Source organism: Ylistrum balloti, unplaced genomic scaffold (genome assembly GCF_031769215.1).
Source record: "Ylistrum balloti isolate Yb309-2 unplaced genomic scaffold, AGI_CSIRO_Ybal_v1 Utg370418, whole genome shotgun sequence".
Taxonomy (NCBI): Eukaryota; Metazoa; Mollusca; class Bivalvia; order Pectinida; family Pectinidae; genus Ylistrum; species Ylistrum balloti.
Window position 1 is genome coordinate 430,647 of NW_026782283.1, and position 18,253 is coordinate 448,899.

Consider the following 18,253-nt stretch of genomic DNA (forward strand, 5'->3'; position numbering starts at 1 on the left):
TTTATACTCATTTATACGCACATATTTGTACTATAAAACATAACTTAGCTTTAACCGTTTTATGATATTATTAATTCTTAATCCATGTATATAGATAAATAATGATCGGATACATTTAAAAAAACGTTTTGAGGAGGAAGTTTTCATGTCCACATACTAACAGTTTTTAATGTACATTCTTTGTAATAAGACATAAAAGATTAAGAGCAGTTGATTGTCTCAGGATTTCCTGTTTTCAATTCCCAGACAAAATTTTCATACTGTATAACAGGAAATATCAAGAAACTCACAAAATGTGTAACAAGAGATCGTAAACCAGTGTCACAGGGATCATTGAAAATTATTTTAAATTTGAATATTGACAAAACTTAAAAGAAAGTATGCAGGTAGATAAAACTCATAAATATGGCTTTTAAGTAAAAAAAAAACAATGACTGAAAATAAACATGGATATTTGTCTGACCTTTAACCTGATGGATATAGGTACATAATGTCTGATTAGTTTTATCTCTCAAATATCTTCAACACTCTTATCCCTAATCTCTGATCTTCAACCACAAAATGACAATATTTTTTAAGATTAATTTTCTAGAAAACATTCATATCGTAAAGTGAAGAATATTTCATTAAAAACTGTTTATTAAGACAAAGATGCTTTGACCTCAATTTTCATATATATATATATGTATTGATATCATATACTTTGTATGTGTTATGGTAAATGATAAACAAGAGAGTGTCTCTGTCTAACTTCACTACATGGTAAAGTGTTCATACGATACTCTTACTTCTGAAGTGTATTGTATTAATGTATTGGCTAGTGAAGTTTCTGTCTGTAGGACAATACCCTTGCCACATTTGTATATTAGAATTTAGGTCTTTAAAACTACATAGCAAAATGTATCAACAAACATGTAATTGTAACATATATCATCACATCATCCTTGATACTCCAGTGGTTAAACTCATTATCTTGCACCCCTGGAATATGTCACAGCAATTGAAGTTTCCATGTGCGACACCTTGTGGACAAGACTAGTTTGATCCTGTGATGTACATTAAACAAATCTGCAGGTCGCATAACGGTATATTGTAATGGCTCGTAGTTTGGTGTCCTTATTGGAAACCTTCAAAAGGAGTGTATCAGTTTGTGATTGGTCAAGGTTTTTTCCTGGAACTTGCTCGAAACCAATCAAATTACTTGTGCCATCAATCTTGTCACAACATGTTTCAGGGGTGCAGAGAGCAATAATGAGCATAACCCCTGGAGTACTGAGAATGATCATCACACAGGACACTGATTTTGATTATCAAGCAGGATAACAATGACGAAACTATGCAAACTTGATAGTCCTCTTTAAATCTCTAGCAGCGTATTTTGTTACAAGCTTGTACATGTAGTATGACATATAGGCCTGTAGAAACAGTAGGTGTGGGTCAATGTTGGGTGAAGCTGTAGGGCTTTGGAATGGGCAGCTGGTTTTGGCAAAAATTTGACTGATGTGCACTTGAATTTGCTACCTGCATTATGAAACTTTCAGTTTTGTTTGCAGGAAATGTCTTTTATATTTTTCCATTGTTTTTTTTTGTTTTTTTTTTTTCATTTTTTTATCAACAGCTAACATCCCAAAATATAATTATACATTAACAAAACATCTCTCATTCTCTCTCTTTCTCTCCAGCATTTACTGTGTATGTTAATTATCAAGCATGTCTCCCCTTCATTCCTGTTGATTATGCATGTATGGTATGAAATATGAATAGTTTCTTTATGTATATACATCTAAATGGTGCAAAAACAGTTTTGTCAAAATTATGTCCATTTTAATGTATATACATGTGTTAATATCACTGGTCATTATCTTGATAATTACTTAGATATTGAGAAGCCACAGGTACTGGCCTCAAAGATATTGAGAAGCCAAAGGTACTGGCCTCAAAGATATTGAGAAGCCACAGGTACTGGCTTCAACTCTCAATATTCTTATGTGCTAATACAATTAAGATATCTAAGTCTGAGCTATATTCAGACAAGTAATTCATTATCTGGTTACAGAGCTTGCAGTTATATTGGTGCATATCAAAAGTTTTCATGGTCATATGAATGATGATTATGTATTTTAAAATATCAATCAGATCAATTTTTTTCAAAAGTCAAAATCCTTCTGTGTTTTAAAATTTAATAATTGAAAAAGGTGAAAAATAAAGAAGGAGAATGGGAAAACAATTTGTAATATATATGTACATACAGTACTAGGTTTTTATATGTCACTTGTAAATAAATTCACTTTGTTTTAAATATCATTGCTATAATCATTTGGTCTAGTTAACATGCATTAACATTATATATTCCACTTGTGTATAAGGAATTTGAAGGAGATTTGTTGTGAAAGAAGAGGAGAAAAGACTAGACGATTTCTTGTAGATATGTTCATGCTCAAGATAATACATGGATATACTTTTGGAAAATAAATATATACATGCCATATTAAAAATAAAATACTTAAAAATCCTTCAATAAAGAGGTATTAGATGGTTTAACAGTTTTCTTGTCATTACTGTGATTCTGGTGTATTACTAATGGAATGACGGACAGATATACCTCTTTACACGATATAGATATGTCTCAGTTATACAGATAAGATGGCAACTGTCCATTCACTTTAAAACAAGACCAAGTATCATTTATCAATAAATATCCTGACATGGTGAAAGAAGTTGTTTATTTTGTAAACAAGATGTATATATACTGAATACATAGTGTACCAGACTTAGACCTGCATAATGTCGGAATCTTTGTACCATATTTTATGGAAACATTCATCATCAAACATCCATCTTCACACACCGGTCATTGATGACTCTAGTTACTTTGCATTCACAATCCTATAACTAGCATCACATGCTTTGCTCATTGCTGAAGAGTACTTAGATTTCATGTCTGCTTCTGTCATTGGCTAACATCACGCTTTCTCCTGTTATCTTATCTGTCATTGGCTCCTGCTTTCTGATGTCATCTGGCTCATGCTTTTACATGTTATCTTGCCTGTCATAGGCTAATATGCATGTTATTTCATTTTTACATACTAACATTGTATATCATAACATAAAATTATGTACAAAAACATTCCTATTTTAAAAAGTATATTCTGAAATGCGTTTACTATTTAAAAATTCATTTAGTTGAAATGCCATGGCTTTGCTATGTTAAAGGTCAAGATTCCTAAGATGGCCTAGTAAGTTATGATCAACTTTCAAAGCTAAGAAGTATAATGAAGCGACCGTATTAATTGTAATAATCAAATTGTATGAGCTACCCTTCTTGCCCATGGAATTCCAAAAACAATGAAATTATTTTTTTGAAAAGATGTTACATGGGATAAAACACACTTCTGAAACTGATCAAATTTCTTTGCAGGTAGCAACAGAAATTTGTTCCAAATAAATGAACCTACACCTTACACCGTGGACGATGATGGGTAGTCTCCCCCTAGCTAGTGTGGACGATTGTAGGTGGGGTAGCGTGGCGGGAGGCTGCAAGACACCTGAACTATTTGTTTCATATGTTGTACATTGTTTTGTGAAGTGATATAATGTACACATATATAAAGATGATTTCTCTTGTATTTTTAGGAAACTTGTTAAATATATGTACATATTTGCTATTGCAATACATACTTTTGTAACTATAATTGAACAATTTTAAAAAAACAAGCTGCAAAAAACTTTTATTTTTTTAACATGCTGTATAATTATCACTGCATATGGTTTCAGAAAACAACATTAAGCAGACTTATGAAAATGTACACAAATATTAGCTCAATGTACGTTTGTCTGTAGATATGGGAGTGTAATCAAATGGTAGATAATGAGATTCTCGTTAAACAATATTTTGATACTTAAGCTACATTCATAAATGCCGAGATAATTAGCAGCAGTATTTTGTTTTTTATTTGAACTTTGAACTTTCAATTTTTTTATTGGCAAATTATACCATTGATCAATGTATAGTGTTTTGGTCTAAACCGAAATAAAATAATAGCAACAACGTTTAAATATGCATGCTTCCTTCAGAAAAAAATGCATCTTGTTACCAGCAAAAGCTTTCGGGTTTCCATTGACGTTTCAGACCAGGTTAACAGGTGCAATTAATATTGTAACACTCAGAACAAAGAGAATATTCATAGCTTTGTTTTACCTCTTTCCACCTATCTTTTGTTAAAGTGAGGTGTTCAAAAGTAAAAAAAAAAAAAAAAAAAAATGACATGGATGAAATTTGAAAAGATAGACATGAAAGTTTCCAAAATCCAGGAATTCAAATGATTATTATTCTCTTAGAATGTACACACAGCAATGAATTGATTTATTCCAAAATAAAACATCTTTGCCAACTGCAATAATTAATGTATAAATGGACGATAGCTTTGTTTAATATTGCTTATATACATCAGAATTGTATTCATCACCGAGATGGTGCTAGGGATGGAACAAATGCTTGGATTCTAGCTTTTGTTTTTTTTTATTAATTGTTAATCAAACTAATTAGCATGCAGTTAGACATAGATTGAACATTATCACTAATTAAACCAGAATCAATAACATATTTTAGAGTAGTGCTAAACAGCGACATGGGCTGTTTGTAAATGTACTACATGTAACTCTATTGAGCAGATTTCTTAAAGTTATTTCAATTTTATCAGAAATGTTGTTCACGTTTAATAAAAAAAAAAAAGTTGTTTATACATTTACCCCCCACAAAAGGCATTCACTGAAAACAAAGTAAAGCTTTGATGATAAAAGGGCAGTTATTGAAACAGTTTTGATAATATGATTTTCTGAATTTTGATTCAAGAAACAAAAGAATGGTGTTTAAGTGCTAAATGCTGCTATGACAGTTTATAATTAATACTGCATTTAATTAGTAACTCATACAATTTTGATTATCGTTACATCATTGACTAGCATGTATTATTTATGTAAAAAAGGACAGTACGAAATAAATGCTAATCGCAAGATACAATAAATATTTTATCATGCACAAGCTTATTCTTAAGAATGACAATTTTATACAGATAATCACATATTCCTACACGCTTTACTTATATTTGGATTCTTATCTGTAAATAATATCAAAATGGACATGTAGATATATTTTTGATACAAGTGAATGAAGTATTATAGTTAATCAAGATAATTGAATGCTACGAGAAACATTTTTTGATGTATTTTATCAATGATGGAATCTTTAAATGTGAGGTACTGTGGTGGCGCATTATTTTTTTTCTTTTCTAGTTTTAGCCTGCCTTTTTATTTACTTTTCTAAATTCATTAAGATTTTTTACCCCATGTATATCATCATCATTCTATATCATCATCATCATCATTCTATATCATCATCATCACCATCCTCATAATTCATTACATTCATCATCATCACCATCATCATCATTCATCATTCATCTGTATGAAGTACAAAGAGAGATTCAGGCATCTCTAGCCTTGTCAGTAATGTTTAAAAGAAGAAAGACAGATTTTCGACACCTGTTTTGTTTCCCTATTTAGACATTTTTTTAATTGATGAAAACTTGAAATCTGTTTGCATTTATTGTTCACACGATGTTCATTTCATATGAAAAGTTTACAGAAAGAATACAAGAAAGCACAGTGACCATCAGTGTTTGCAAGAACCATTAAACTTACAAGATAGAACTTAAAACCATTAAAGAGACTGAAAATACCAACTTTTCATGACATGGATGGATTGAAACTTAAGATCAATGCATGCGGAGAAGAAAAATCAAGTTTTGCACGGGATATAGAAATGCAGACTGTAACATTCTGTTACTGTAGAACCTATCAAGATGAACTGAGACTCAGATATTTAGCATAATACATCTTCCTTTTGTACGAGAAAGACAGTTATACTGTCCTTTGTAAGAAAATCAAATTGATAAAAAATTGACGAATTCAGTCAAGATGTCACAAATGAAGCATATTTCATCCATAAAGAAATACTTATTGCTTAGGATCACTGAAATATTTTTTTTTCAAACAGAAACATAATTTTGTATTAATATAATTTTGTTTGATAAATTGATTAATCAAATAAATGATCAAAAAGAAAAAAATAAGTGTGTGATGTTGCTCCTGTTATATGATTTGCTTATAGTACTTGTCATAACATTTTCATTGACTGATTTTCCCATGTTTGGAATGCAGACAGTCGATTGTAAATATTTACAGGTATTTGACCGTTATGATGTCATCAATCATTGTGTGATGATATTGGCCTTGTCATCCTCGGCTTCATCTTGGTAAATCGAAGCAAGTAATGTCACCTTCTCAAGTGGGAACAACATACACAATGAAAACGGAAATATATTTATGAAAGATCTCAGCCCAAGACAAACATACAGAACAGGTATACTTAAAAGAATTGTCTATTTTTGACTGGAGAGAAGGATGTTAGGAGATAAGTTAAACAGGTGCACGTCAGCCATAATTGAACCTTACATTGATAGCATTCTTATCAAATGATAGCAAGTCAGACGGGAAAAATCCAAAAAACTAAACTGTAGATTATTAAATTTTTGGATTAAGACGAAGTTTTATCACAAGAGATGATGAATAGATTAATTAATTGTTAGGTTCTACATCTATCACTAGATTCTATTTCTAGCTAATATTCACAACTCTATGGGGCTAATGTGTCTAACCATCTAAATTTTGACTTGTCAAACAATCACTTTGGACAACTGCCTACTATGTTTCAAACATTTAGTCTCTTGGCATCACTGCTGATGTCCTAGAGGGACATCTCAAAGTAATGCGAACTCTTTATCATAAACCACAAACGAACCAGTATTTGATAGTTAGAGAGCATGATGTGATTTTACACTTCTTTAAATATATGATCTATTGTAACATGTTAAAAAACCAAAGGTCAATCATTAATCACATGTCCATTTTGTTTAATCATTTCTTGAGACAAATATTCAGAATACCAGCATATGTCATTATATGTATTTTAGATGGTAAAAACTTGCATGATAGTGACTGCATAAATAACAAAACATGCTTTATCTCCTACTTAATTATGTTTTAATTAGAATGTGTAATTTGTACAGTAGTAAACATCAATACAGAAGAAAAAAAAAATTCTTCCACGATAAACAATGTGATACAGGTAGACTGTCATTTTTGTTATTATACCGCTAGGGAGTTGATCTCATGCCAAAATCATTTTGACTAAATCTGAAAATAGAGAGAAAACAGTAAGCATGCATTGTTGCGACCATGTTTTATTGTGTTTCAGTAATTTGACGTGCTTCCTGGCAAAATGAAATATTTAAGAGCTATCATTTATTTCTATTAACTGAAGTACACACAAGAGGTGCAATAGGGCTTAACCTTGAAAGATGTGTCGTGATCTAATTTAATACCATTAATTAAAAAAACATTTGGTCAGATCCATATAGTCACTGATTCACTCCTGTTATAAAACTTTGTTATTTTTGAAATGTTACATTCAAATTAAACAGTAAATTTGAAAATGTAATTGACATATATAAAGTTTGAAGTATAATGGATATCTGCCTGTTTGAAATCCAATGAGCAATTAATTTTCATTTTGATTATGAAATAATAATGATATACTGTTAACAATAGTTGCAAACTAATCCCGACTAATTTAATTTAATAACATTTAAAATGACAATCTCAGAACTGTTCCTCAGTCATATGTGTTTGGAGTTAATGATATTCTGCAATTTTTTCCATAAAAAATTCCATAACATCATCAAGATTATGATATTTTTATTGTTTTGATAAAACAAAATGAAATTTTCTGTGTTCTTTATCCACGAATTTATAAGTTCATGATTCAGTCCGATTTTGAAAATATTACCAGAATTTTTAGCTGCAGTACATGTCTGCATACTTAATCAGAAAAAGGTTGGGTACCAGTGAACCCAACTGATACCAGTAAATGAGATACACATTCTTTATTGTGTATATATATATACAATTTTTGTTTAACAGCTTCTCTCCTGTGGTTTAAATATTATTTTAAAACGAAATTTCATTAAAATTTTAACAAAATGCAATTGTACATGTGTACAGAAGTGGGTATCATTGACCTACCATTAATTTCTAATTTGCCGTCTCTATCAGATTCCCGTAGTTTTTCAATGATATCGTCTTTAATCCTTCCGTCACCATTGATGATGGTTTCTAGCTGGTCTATTGTAATGGTTCCGTCTCGGTCGTGGTCAAATACCTGGAACGCCTCGCGTAATGATTCCTCTTCCATTCGGAGTTGAGGAAGCCGATGTGTCAAGGTCGTTTCAAAGTCAGCCCAGGCTATGTATCCACTGTCTGGAAAGTATGTTCGTTTTGTTAGTACAGTAATTTCATATTTGTATGTGCCTGGTGAAATGACCGGAAAAGCGAAATATAACTGACACACCCGGATGTAGACAAGTCAGCCTTATATCGCCATCTCTTGGCTTATTTCATTACGAGACCTTTGTTACAAGCCATTAATATAGTAATTGTTTAGTGTAATGATTGTTTCATTAAGGTTAGCCTTACGACAAGCATTCTTGTACCACACAGGATTTTATCACAGGCACTCGAGGCCAGGATATTATTTTTTAAACATTGATTTTTGTTTTAGCACTCATGACTGACGTTATTTAAACGAAATATCAGCAGAATTGATATTTCGTTTAAATAACGTCAGTCATGAGTGCTAAAACAAAAATCAATGTTTAAAAAATAATATCCTGGCCTCGAGTGCCTGTGGATTTTATAGAAAACATATGAAAGTTGACTGTTGTCATCTTTACTGATATTAATTAATTCTGGAGAGAAATATTGTATACCTGGAAATTTCGCTCCAAAAACATAATACAATTTCCTGGTAAAGTTGAAATAAACACAATTTAAAGTATTATTGTCCCTATAACTACTCCATTACGATTTCGTTGAAACTCAAGTTGTTAGCTTACTTATATTTCTGTTATTCATCACAAAATGTTAGAAGTGATGAAAGTTACCGTAGGGATCAGCCTCCTCCAGAATTTTCTGTGCCCCTTTATCGGTCGGGTTGAAACCAATACCTTGAACAAACATGATAAATTCGTCCCCATCGAGTCGCCCATCTCTGTCTTCGTCCAAGAGGTCAAACAGGTCACGTGCTTTCTCGTAAGCTTCAGCATCCGGGTTCTCTGAGAGAAAGAATGAACACAAGTGAAAATGGGCTCATTTTCCGAATATGATGGAGAACAGCAGCAAACATATACTGTAAATCACTAACACTTTGGGAGGAATTTATTTTCTCGTTAATACCACGGAGATGCAATAAAGAATTGAAATCCCGAGCGATGATTTGAGCGAAAATAGTTCTCGAAGTCATCCATGTTGCTTCGATTACCGGTCATTTATAGCTAATTAGTCACGAATTTATTTCTAGCTGATTACCATATATAGAATTATTCTTAAGAAATTCTGTATTCTTATTGTAAAGAAACATTTTTAAGGTTATTTGATGATAAATTACAACTTATCAAATGTTCTTAATGAAAATACGATTTACAGCATCAACACTCCACACCTTTCAACAGGGACGAATAATACTGTATTACACGTCCCAGCTTTCAATAAGGTATCTATCAAAACTTTATATATATTCTTGTTACATTGGTACGGAATGTTGGGGTCAATTTTAGAACAGCGTATATATATTTTGACTTCTGGTCTGACATTAGAATTTATCATTAATTGGTTTGAGGTAGCTTATGTCATTTAAAACGTATTCATTATAACATATGAACGTTTAAAATGTTTGAAAGCCCTACATGTTTGTACACACCATTCGTTTTTAAGTAAAGTAGAAACATTTAAAGTTTAATTCATAATGATTTGCTCAAAAAGTGATTAACATACTGATAGATAAGACAATCTTGTACACATATGAAATTTATGAATCTAAGATTTTTTCATTTTACCGAGCCTCGAGGGAAAAAGGTAGGTATAGGCCTGTTCACGATTCGCAGCGTTAAGACATGTTGTAAAAAATCTCTCTCTTCTGTAAATGAACATTAAACTTAGGGGATATATTGTCGGGCTGATGGTGTCATGAACCTACGAGTCTTCTAGCGCGTAATATGTTTTCTCAGGGACTCAAGTGAAAAGGGTAGAATTTATATAAACGTTTCGTTTTTTTTCAGTCCTTAATATTGGTGTACCAATATTATATTGATAATATGTAAAATAGTGTTCAAACTTGGGCAAACTATGAAAAAAAAGAAATATTTACATTGATACTCATTATGTTGTAATGGGTGTGAGAAATAAATTCAGATCGCCTAATAAATCTAGATAGATTTAGATAGATATATAATTATTTGTATACTGAATGACAGATTGGCAGATTTTAAGGTTTGGTTTGAAGTTCATATCATTTATATAATTTAAAAGCTGTGATACTCAAAGTATATGCAACCAGGAATGTAAGTAGTGTTATCGGATAAGGGGACTGGAATTATTATAGAATACAATAGGTGGTGTAGGGGAGATAATGTTGGATCTGTGTTCACCTTTCGGAATATTGACACAACAATCTATAGAAAGGATGTTTACATCATATACAACCCATTGAAATGATAAACCACTTTATAGATATACTGTACCGTTGTAACCGTAAGTGGGCGTGGCCCTGGATTGACTTTGTGTATCGTAGTCTGCCATATTCTCGGGTCACTTCTCAGGTCCTGGAATTTAAAACAAGAAATCGTCATATGCTGGTTTATTTTCTGTTTTTTCTTCATTGGGTGGAGCAGTGATTTTTATATCGTTATTCAATAGACGTGTTTGATTTCATACCATACAAGGTGTTGTATATTCAAAACGTGACGCCATGCTGACTGCTAGCCAAATTCCTTTATTACCTCTGGAGACCGGAGAGTTCCAGTCATACATTACACAAGGTTAGATAAATGGTGTGAAAAGCGTGGATTTTCTTTTGTGGTCAATGAAAATTCATCAATTTTAAGATATTGATATCTCATCTCGAACCAAAGAAAATTGTACATTTTTTAAAACATACACTGAACACGTTAAAATGTTTTACTTGTTGAACTGATCTTACACAAACAGAAAATAATCTCTCTTATTTCTACATCCATTAGTAATGTCAAATTTATAACAAACGAAACGCAATGCACATTATTGCACATATATAATGACTCCAGCATGGGGGTCTCATCTTCACTTTCCTCACGAGCTGAGATCTCTAAGGGAGTCAAAGATTCTATTACTCCATACAACTCATTAGCAGTAAAGGACATGTATAGTTACGTCACTGCAATTCATCCATTGTAATCGGTGTACATTGTTGATATCATATGACGTTACCTTATGCACATGTTCCTGTTATCACGAATTCCGTGCAAGGAGTTGTCAACTGACAGACAGAATCTTAACACTTAGTTTCAAAAGATGCAGGTTGATGGAAATCAAGAGGAAGTTTTACCGCCGTCATTGTGCAAAAACACTATTTCTTTGTGCGATATGAAGCTGGACTCGTTTGATGATTGTTAGTTTTCTTGTTGGTTTCGTTTTGTATACCTTGTTCTCATTTTGAAAACGTGACATTACTTATTTGGATTTACCAAGTAGTAGAAGGCGCTTACTCTTCGACAACACCTGGTCTTATTCTTCTTGTACTTTTCAGGATTCTCCATGTAAATATTTGCTTTGTTTATATTTTGCCATAGTTTGAATTTGAGTTATGATGTTGACATGTTGGTATTTTCTTGTTGTTGTTTTAATGATAACTTTTGTAAGTGTAACATGTATACAACACATTTTGTTTGTGTTAAGCTGCAGTCCGCTTTCACAGCACCATCGTTCGTGTCGCTTCACACTCCAATTGTTTTAATGTAGATTGATAGATAAAACCCAGAGGAACACTGAATGTATAGGTCCTGAATCAGTTATTGCTAACCGCCTAAATATTCCTAGCAGAATCTTATACACCCCACAAAGGAATCCACTCTTTGGCATTTCATTAATCCAAGTAGAATTTTCGGATCAATATGTACAAATTATTCATCATCATTTATCACTGTCTATCATCGTTAAACTAAATCAACACCAAACAGATCAATGAAGCCACTTAATTGATGATAATTACCGTGGCATTTGATATTTAAATGTTTATTGTTTAATTCAGACAAGAGGGTAAACCACGGTCTGTCAATGTCATCTCCATGTTTACCATAAGATAACAACAACTACCGGACTGTCATAGATTAATGCACATTTCTGTCACCATTTCACTTCATAGCATGAAATACTTCGAAATCAAACTCAGTATGAAAAGTATTAAATTATTGCACAATAAATACACTTATAATGCCTCAAAAAGTGAATTAATTCTTGAAAAATCGTCCCTGCAGTAAATGTGTTTTTGAGTTGAAGAACGACAACTCTGTAAAACATGGTTTCATTCGATTATATAATTTTATATAATGTAGTAAGTACATGTTTTCAAATCGATAATTTAAAAAACTGGAAGTAAATATTGACAGTTCATCGGAAATGTTATTTTAATTTACAGTAAAGATTCATATTAGTGGTCCGTCTTCATTTCAATACCTCTTTGTGGTTATACGTTTCACATCCCGTATACTTCCGCTTTTAAGTCACAACTACATGGATGATGTGCTCATCAAAACACAGCTTTATCATAATGGATCGATATCTTACAAATCTTCACGTCACAAGAGCGTGTTAGTGAAGGTAAAATGAAATCTTGACAAATGCGAACACTTTAATCAAAGAAAGAATCGATAGAACTTCCCTTCGAAGTCGAAGTCTGGAGCTTTGTCGGATGCGAGTGTGTGTGTATGTGTATGTAAGTACGTGCTTTACCAGAGTAGAGTTTACTAATTGTGCCCTACCTATGCATACCTAGAGCTTGCTGTAACAAGTGTTTCACTAATGATCGTGGCAAAACTACCTAAATATTTGTATAAATCTTTCTTGGTATAACATTATTGTTATAAGCAGTACTACCCTGACTTTGTCTAAAGTTTATCATTCAATTAATCATATCACATAACTCTCACTGATAAATACCAATGAAACGGCATGCGGAATTAACTCCGAACAAACCTATCTGGTTCCAAACAAGAGGAACAACAATGAAATTTCTTCGAGTCGAAATAGAACTAGTCACTTTATATTAGATTGAAAAATTCAAGGGTAAGACAGAGAGTAGAATCTGGAAACTATACACGAAGATAATTGATTGACCAAGGTTTACATGGTGGTGTCGTCGATGAAGCAGAAAACGCTTAATCTTCCGGAACACCTAGTCTTACTCTCCTTGTACTTTTGTATATATGTTATCATTATAATTATATAATTATTTTATTATTATTGAGATTGGATTATAATTATGTTGACATGTTGGTATTTCCTAGTTTTATTGAATTTGAGTTTGGACTATTATTATGTTGACATGCTGGTATTTTCTTGATTTTGTTTGGTGTAACAAATTTGAAATAAGTGATCTTTGTTGAATCTCAAACAAGAATTCCAGATTGGTTTATTTATCATTAAGGTCAAGTAGTGAATCGTAAATACTATTCAAAGACATTACCTGTGGGAAAAAGACATATTTTAGTATTTTGAAGTCATGAATAACCTTCGTTACAACATATACATTTCAAAATAAGGTTCAATTCAATGTGTGGCTTTACTATATCATACACTATATTATGAAAAAGATTACTTGTGTGTCTTTTGTACAATCTTTTTTCAATCTTGGATTTTTCCTTAGTCGCTTCCTTGGCATCACAACTAGGCCCTTATCGTCACTGACGAGTCATAGAAGGACAAAACAGTGTATGATGTAGCGTCACTGACGAGTCCTAGAAGAACAAAACAGCTGTATGATGTAGCGTCACTGACGAGTCATAGAAGGACAAAACAGCTGTATGATGTAGCGTCACTGACGAGTCATAGAAGGACAAAACAGCTGTATGATGTAGCGTCACTGACGAGTCATAGAAGGACAAAACAGCTGTATGATGTAGCGTCACTGACGAGTCATAGAAGGACAAAACAGCTGTATGATGTAGCGTCACTGACGAGTCATAGAAGGACAAAACAGCTGTATGATGTAGCATCACTGACGAGTCCTAGAAAAACGAAACAGCTGTATGATGTAGCGTCACTGACGAGTCATAGAAGGACAAAACAGCTGTATGATGTAGCGTCACTGACGAGTCATAGAAGGACAAAACAGCTGTATGATGTAGCGTCACTGACGAGTCATAGAAGGACAAAACAGCTGTATGATGTAGCGTCACTGACGAGTCATAGAAGGACAAAACAGCTGTATGATGTAGCGTCACTGACGAGTCATAGAAGGACAAAACAGCTGTATGATGTAGCGTCACTGACGAGTCATAGAAGGACAAAACAGCTGTATGATGTAGCGTCACTGACGAGTCATAGAAGGACAAAACAGCTGTATGATGTAGCGTCACTGACGAGTCATAGAAGGACAAAACAGCTGTATGATGTAGCGTCACTGACGAGTCATAGAAGGACGAAACAGCTGTATGATGTAGCGTCACTGACGAGTCCTAGAGGGACGAAACATCTGTACGATGTAGCGTCACTGACGAGAAAGACGAAACAGCTGTATGATGTAGCGTCACTGACGAGTCATAGAAGGACAAAACAGCTGTATGATGTAGCGTCACTGACGAGTCATAGAAGGACAAAACAGCTGTATGATGTAGCGTCACTGACGAGTCATAGAAGGACAAAACAGCTGTATGATGTAGCGTCACTGACGAGTCATAGAAGGACAAAACAGCTGTATGATGTAGCATCACTGACGAGTCCTAGAAAAACGAAACAGCTGTATGATGTAGCGTCACTGACGAGTCATAGAAGGACAAAACAGCTGTGTGATGTAGCGTCACTGACGAGTCATAGAAGGACAAAACAGCTGTATGATGTAGCGTCACTGACGAGTCATAGAAGGACAAAACAGCTGTATGATGTAGCGTCACTGACGAGTCATAGAAGGACAAAACAGTTGTATGATGTAGCGTCACTGACGAGTCATAGAAGGACAAAACAGCTGTATGATGTAGCGTCACTGACGAGTCATAGAAGGACAAAACAGCTGTATGATGTAGCGTCACTGACGAGTCATAGAAGGACAAAACAGCTGTATGATGCAGATTTATTCATTGTTTGGATCTATTGTATCTGACTCTAGATTATGAAAAGGTGCACTTGTGTGTCATTGTACAATCTTCTACAACCTATCATTGTTAAACGTTAGTCTACACTAATGGAGTTCCTCGCTTCCCTATATCTAATTCAGGATTATAACAGTGAAATACATATTTTCGATGTGTAGACCCTAGATGTTTACGATCCAATATCGTGCACAAATAATCATCGGTATTTCTATATAGTAACTATAGAAACAAATAACGAATAATAGAGGACAACAAATGTCACATAGGACTTTCTACTACCGTGTGTGTTAACACATACAATTGTATCACATTTAATAGCAAACGTCAGAAGTATATGTCCACATATTAGTTGTATAAGATACATAAAAACGTTTAAAGTTGTACAAATGATGTTTCCTCCTTGTTTAAGATCGTGATTTACTGTAGTAATCACGTGTTTTTGTACATTAACTACCAATAACTAATGGTCATAGTAACACGAGTTATACTCAGTCTTGTCCGTACTTCTTCTTTCACCTTGTTCTATATATAGGGCTAAGATAGTTACCTTTAATCTTGGTGAAATTACCCCATTACGTTTAAAACATTTATGATAAACTAAAAATAAAAACATTCCTTAACGTGTAGAAATCAGCTACACTTTAACAAAAATAAGGTTTCTATAGATATGTAGTACAGGTGAGTAACTGTTATGATCTTACCTGAGTGGAGATTCCGCCGTCACAGACAATGGTAGCTAAAGGTCTACGGAGGAATATTAGCTGGCATATAGACTTACCTTTTCAGAATCCTCTTCTGTTATGTTTGCAGTCACTGGGTGGGATATCAACACAAACACGTTATATTGCCGAGTAAGTACAAAGGTGTGTTACCAGTCATACCTAATGTGCTGGAATACACGTTACACCTTGATGAAAAGCTTTTATATTCACAGTAAAGCAACAGTTATATGACAGTCTTGTTGGGGGATCGCTGTTCCCAAAATCACCCGTTATTTGACTGTAGTTCCCACAATCACCCGTTATTTGACTGTAGTTCCCAAAATCACCAGTTATTTGACTGTAGTTCCCAAAATCACCCGTTATTTGACTGTAGTTCCCACAATCACCCGTTATTTGACTGTAGTTCCCACAATCACCCGTTATTTGACTGTAGTTCCCACAATCACCCGTTATTTGACAGTAGTTCCCACAATCACCCGTTATTTGACTGTAGTTCCCACAATCACCCGTTATTTGACAGTAGTTCCCACAATCACCCGTTATTTGACTGTAGTTCCCACAAGCACCCGTTATTTGACTGTAGTTCCCACAATCACCCGTTATTTGACTGTAGTTCCCACAATCACCCGTTATTTGACTGTAGCTCCCACAATTACCCGTTATTTGACTGTAGCTCCCACAATCAACCTTTATTTGACTGTAGTTCCCACAATCACCCGTTATTTGACTGTAGTTCCCACAATCACCCGTTATTTGACTATAGTTCCCACAATCACCCGTTATTTGACTGTAGTTCCCACAATCACCCGTTATTTGACTGTAGTTCCCACAATCACCCGTTATTTGACTTAAGATCCCACAATCACCCGTTATTTGACTTAAGATCCCACAATCACCCGTTATTTGACTGTAGTTCCCACAATCACCCGTTATTTGACAGTAGTTCCCACAATCACCCGTTATTTGACTGTAGTTCCCACAATCACCCGTTATTTGACAGTAGTTCCCACAATCACCCGTTATTTGACTGTAGTTCCCACAATCACCCGTTATTTGACTGTAGTTCCCACATTCACCCGTTATTTGACTGTAGTTCCCACAATCAACCTTTATTTGACTGTAGTTCCCACAATCACCCGTTATTTGACTGTAGTTCCCACAATCACCCGTTATTTGACTGTAGTTCCCACAATCACCCGTTATTTGACTGTAGTTCCCACAATCACCCGTTATTTGACTGTAGTTCCCACAATCACCCGTTATTTGACTGTAGTTCCCACAATCACCCGTTATTTGACTGTAGTTCGCACAATCACCCGTTATTTGACTGTAGCTCCCACAATCACCCGTTATTTGACAGTAGTTCCCACAATCACCCGTTATTTGACTGTAGCTCCCACAATCACCCGTTATTTGACTGTAGTTCCCACAATCACCCGGTATTTGACTGTAGTTCCCACAATCACCCGTCATTTGACAGTAGTTCGCACAATCACCCGTTATTTGACAGTAGTTCGCACAATCACCCGTTATTTGACAGTAGTTCGCACAATCACCCGTTATTTGACAGTAGTTCGCACAATCACCCGTTATTTGACAGTAGTTCGCACAATCACCCGTTATTTGACTGTAGCTCCCACAATCACCCGTTATTTGACTGTAGTTCCCACAATCACCCGTTATTTGACAGTAGTTCCCACAATCACCCGTTATTTGACAGTAGTTCGCACAATCACCCGTTATTTGACTGTAGCTCCCAAAATCACCCGTTATTTGACTGTAGTTCCCAAAATCACCCGTTATTTGACTGTAGTTCCCACAATCACCCATTATTTGACTGTAGTTCCCACAATCACCCGTTATTTGACTGTAGTTCGCACAATCACCCGTTATTTGACTGTAGTTCCCACAAGCACCCGTTATTTGACTGTAGTTCCCACAATCACCCGTTATTTGACTGTAGTTCCCACAAGCACCCGTTATTTGACTATAGTTCCCACAAGCACCCGTTATTTGACTGTAGTTCCCACAGTCACCCTTTATTCGCGATAAGAAGAGCCGCGAAGTACCAATGGTGTCACTGACAGCATTTTACTGGTTAATTTGTATTTATATAGTTTTTAAAGTTCTCGTCACGGGTCAGTTGTTATTTCTTTAGCATTTCATGTATCATACTTTGTAGGTTACGTAGTAGAAACATGTTAAAGGCAAAAGAATATCCTAGCGGGAAAGAAT

The 18,253-nt window shown here is 34.2% G+C and overlaps 2 protein-coding genes across 2 annotated transcripts; both read right to left on the reverse strand.

The window, feature by feature from the left end:
• Positions 1-7,228: 7,228 nt before the first annotated feature.
• LOC132554610 (calmodulin-like) lies at positions 7,229-10,752 on the reverse strand. Its single transcript, XM_060218930.1, has 4 exons — positions 10,695-10,752; positions 9,060-9,230; positions 8,143-8,376; positions 7,229-7,254 (listed from the first exon to the last, which is right to left on the reverse strand). The coding sequence occupies exons 1-4, from the start codon at positions 10,750-10,752 to the stop codon at positions 7,229-7,231; spliced, it is 489 nt and encodes a 162-aa protein (XP_060074913.1).
• A 5,425-nt stretch (positions 10,753-16,177) lies between these two features.
• On the reverse strand, positions 16,178-17,848 carry LOC132554604 (PPE family protein PPE34-like). Its single transcript, XM_060218926.1, has one exon. It carries the CDS (start codon positions 17,846-17,848, stop codon positions 16,178-16,180), a length of 1,671 nt encoding a protein of 556 aa, XP_060074909.1.
• Between the last annotated feature and the right edge of the window lie 405 nt (positions 17,849-18,253).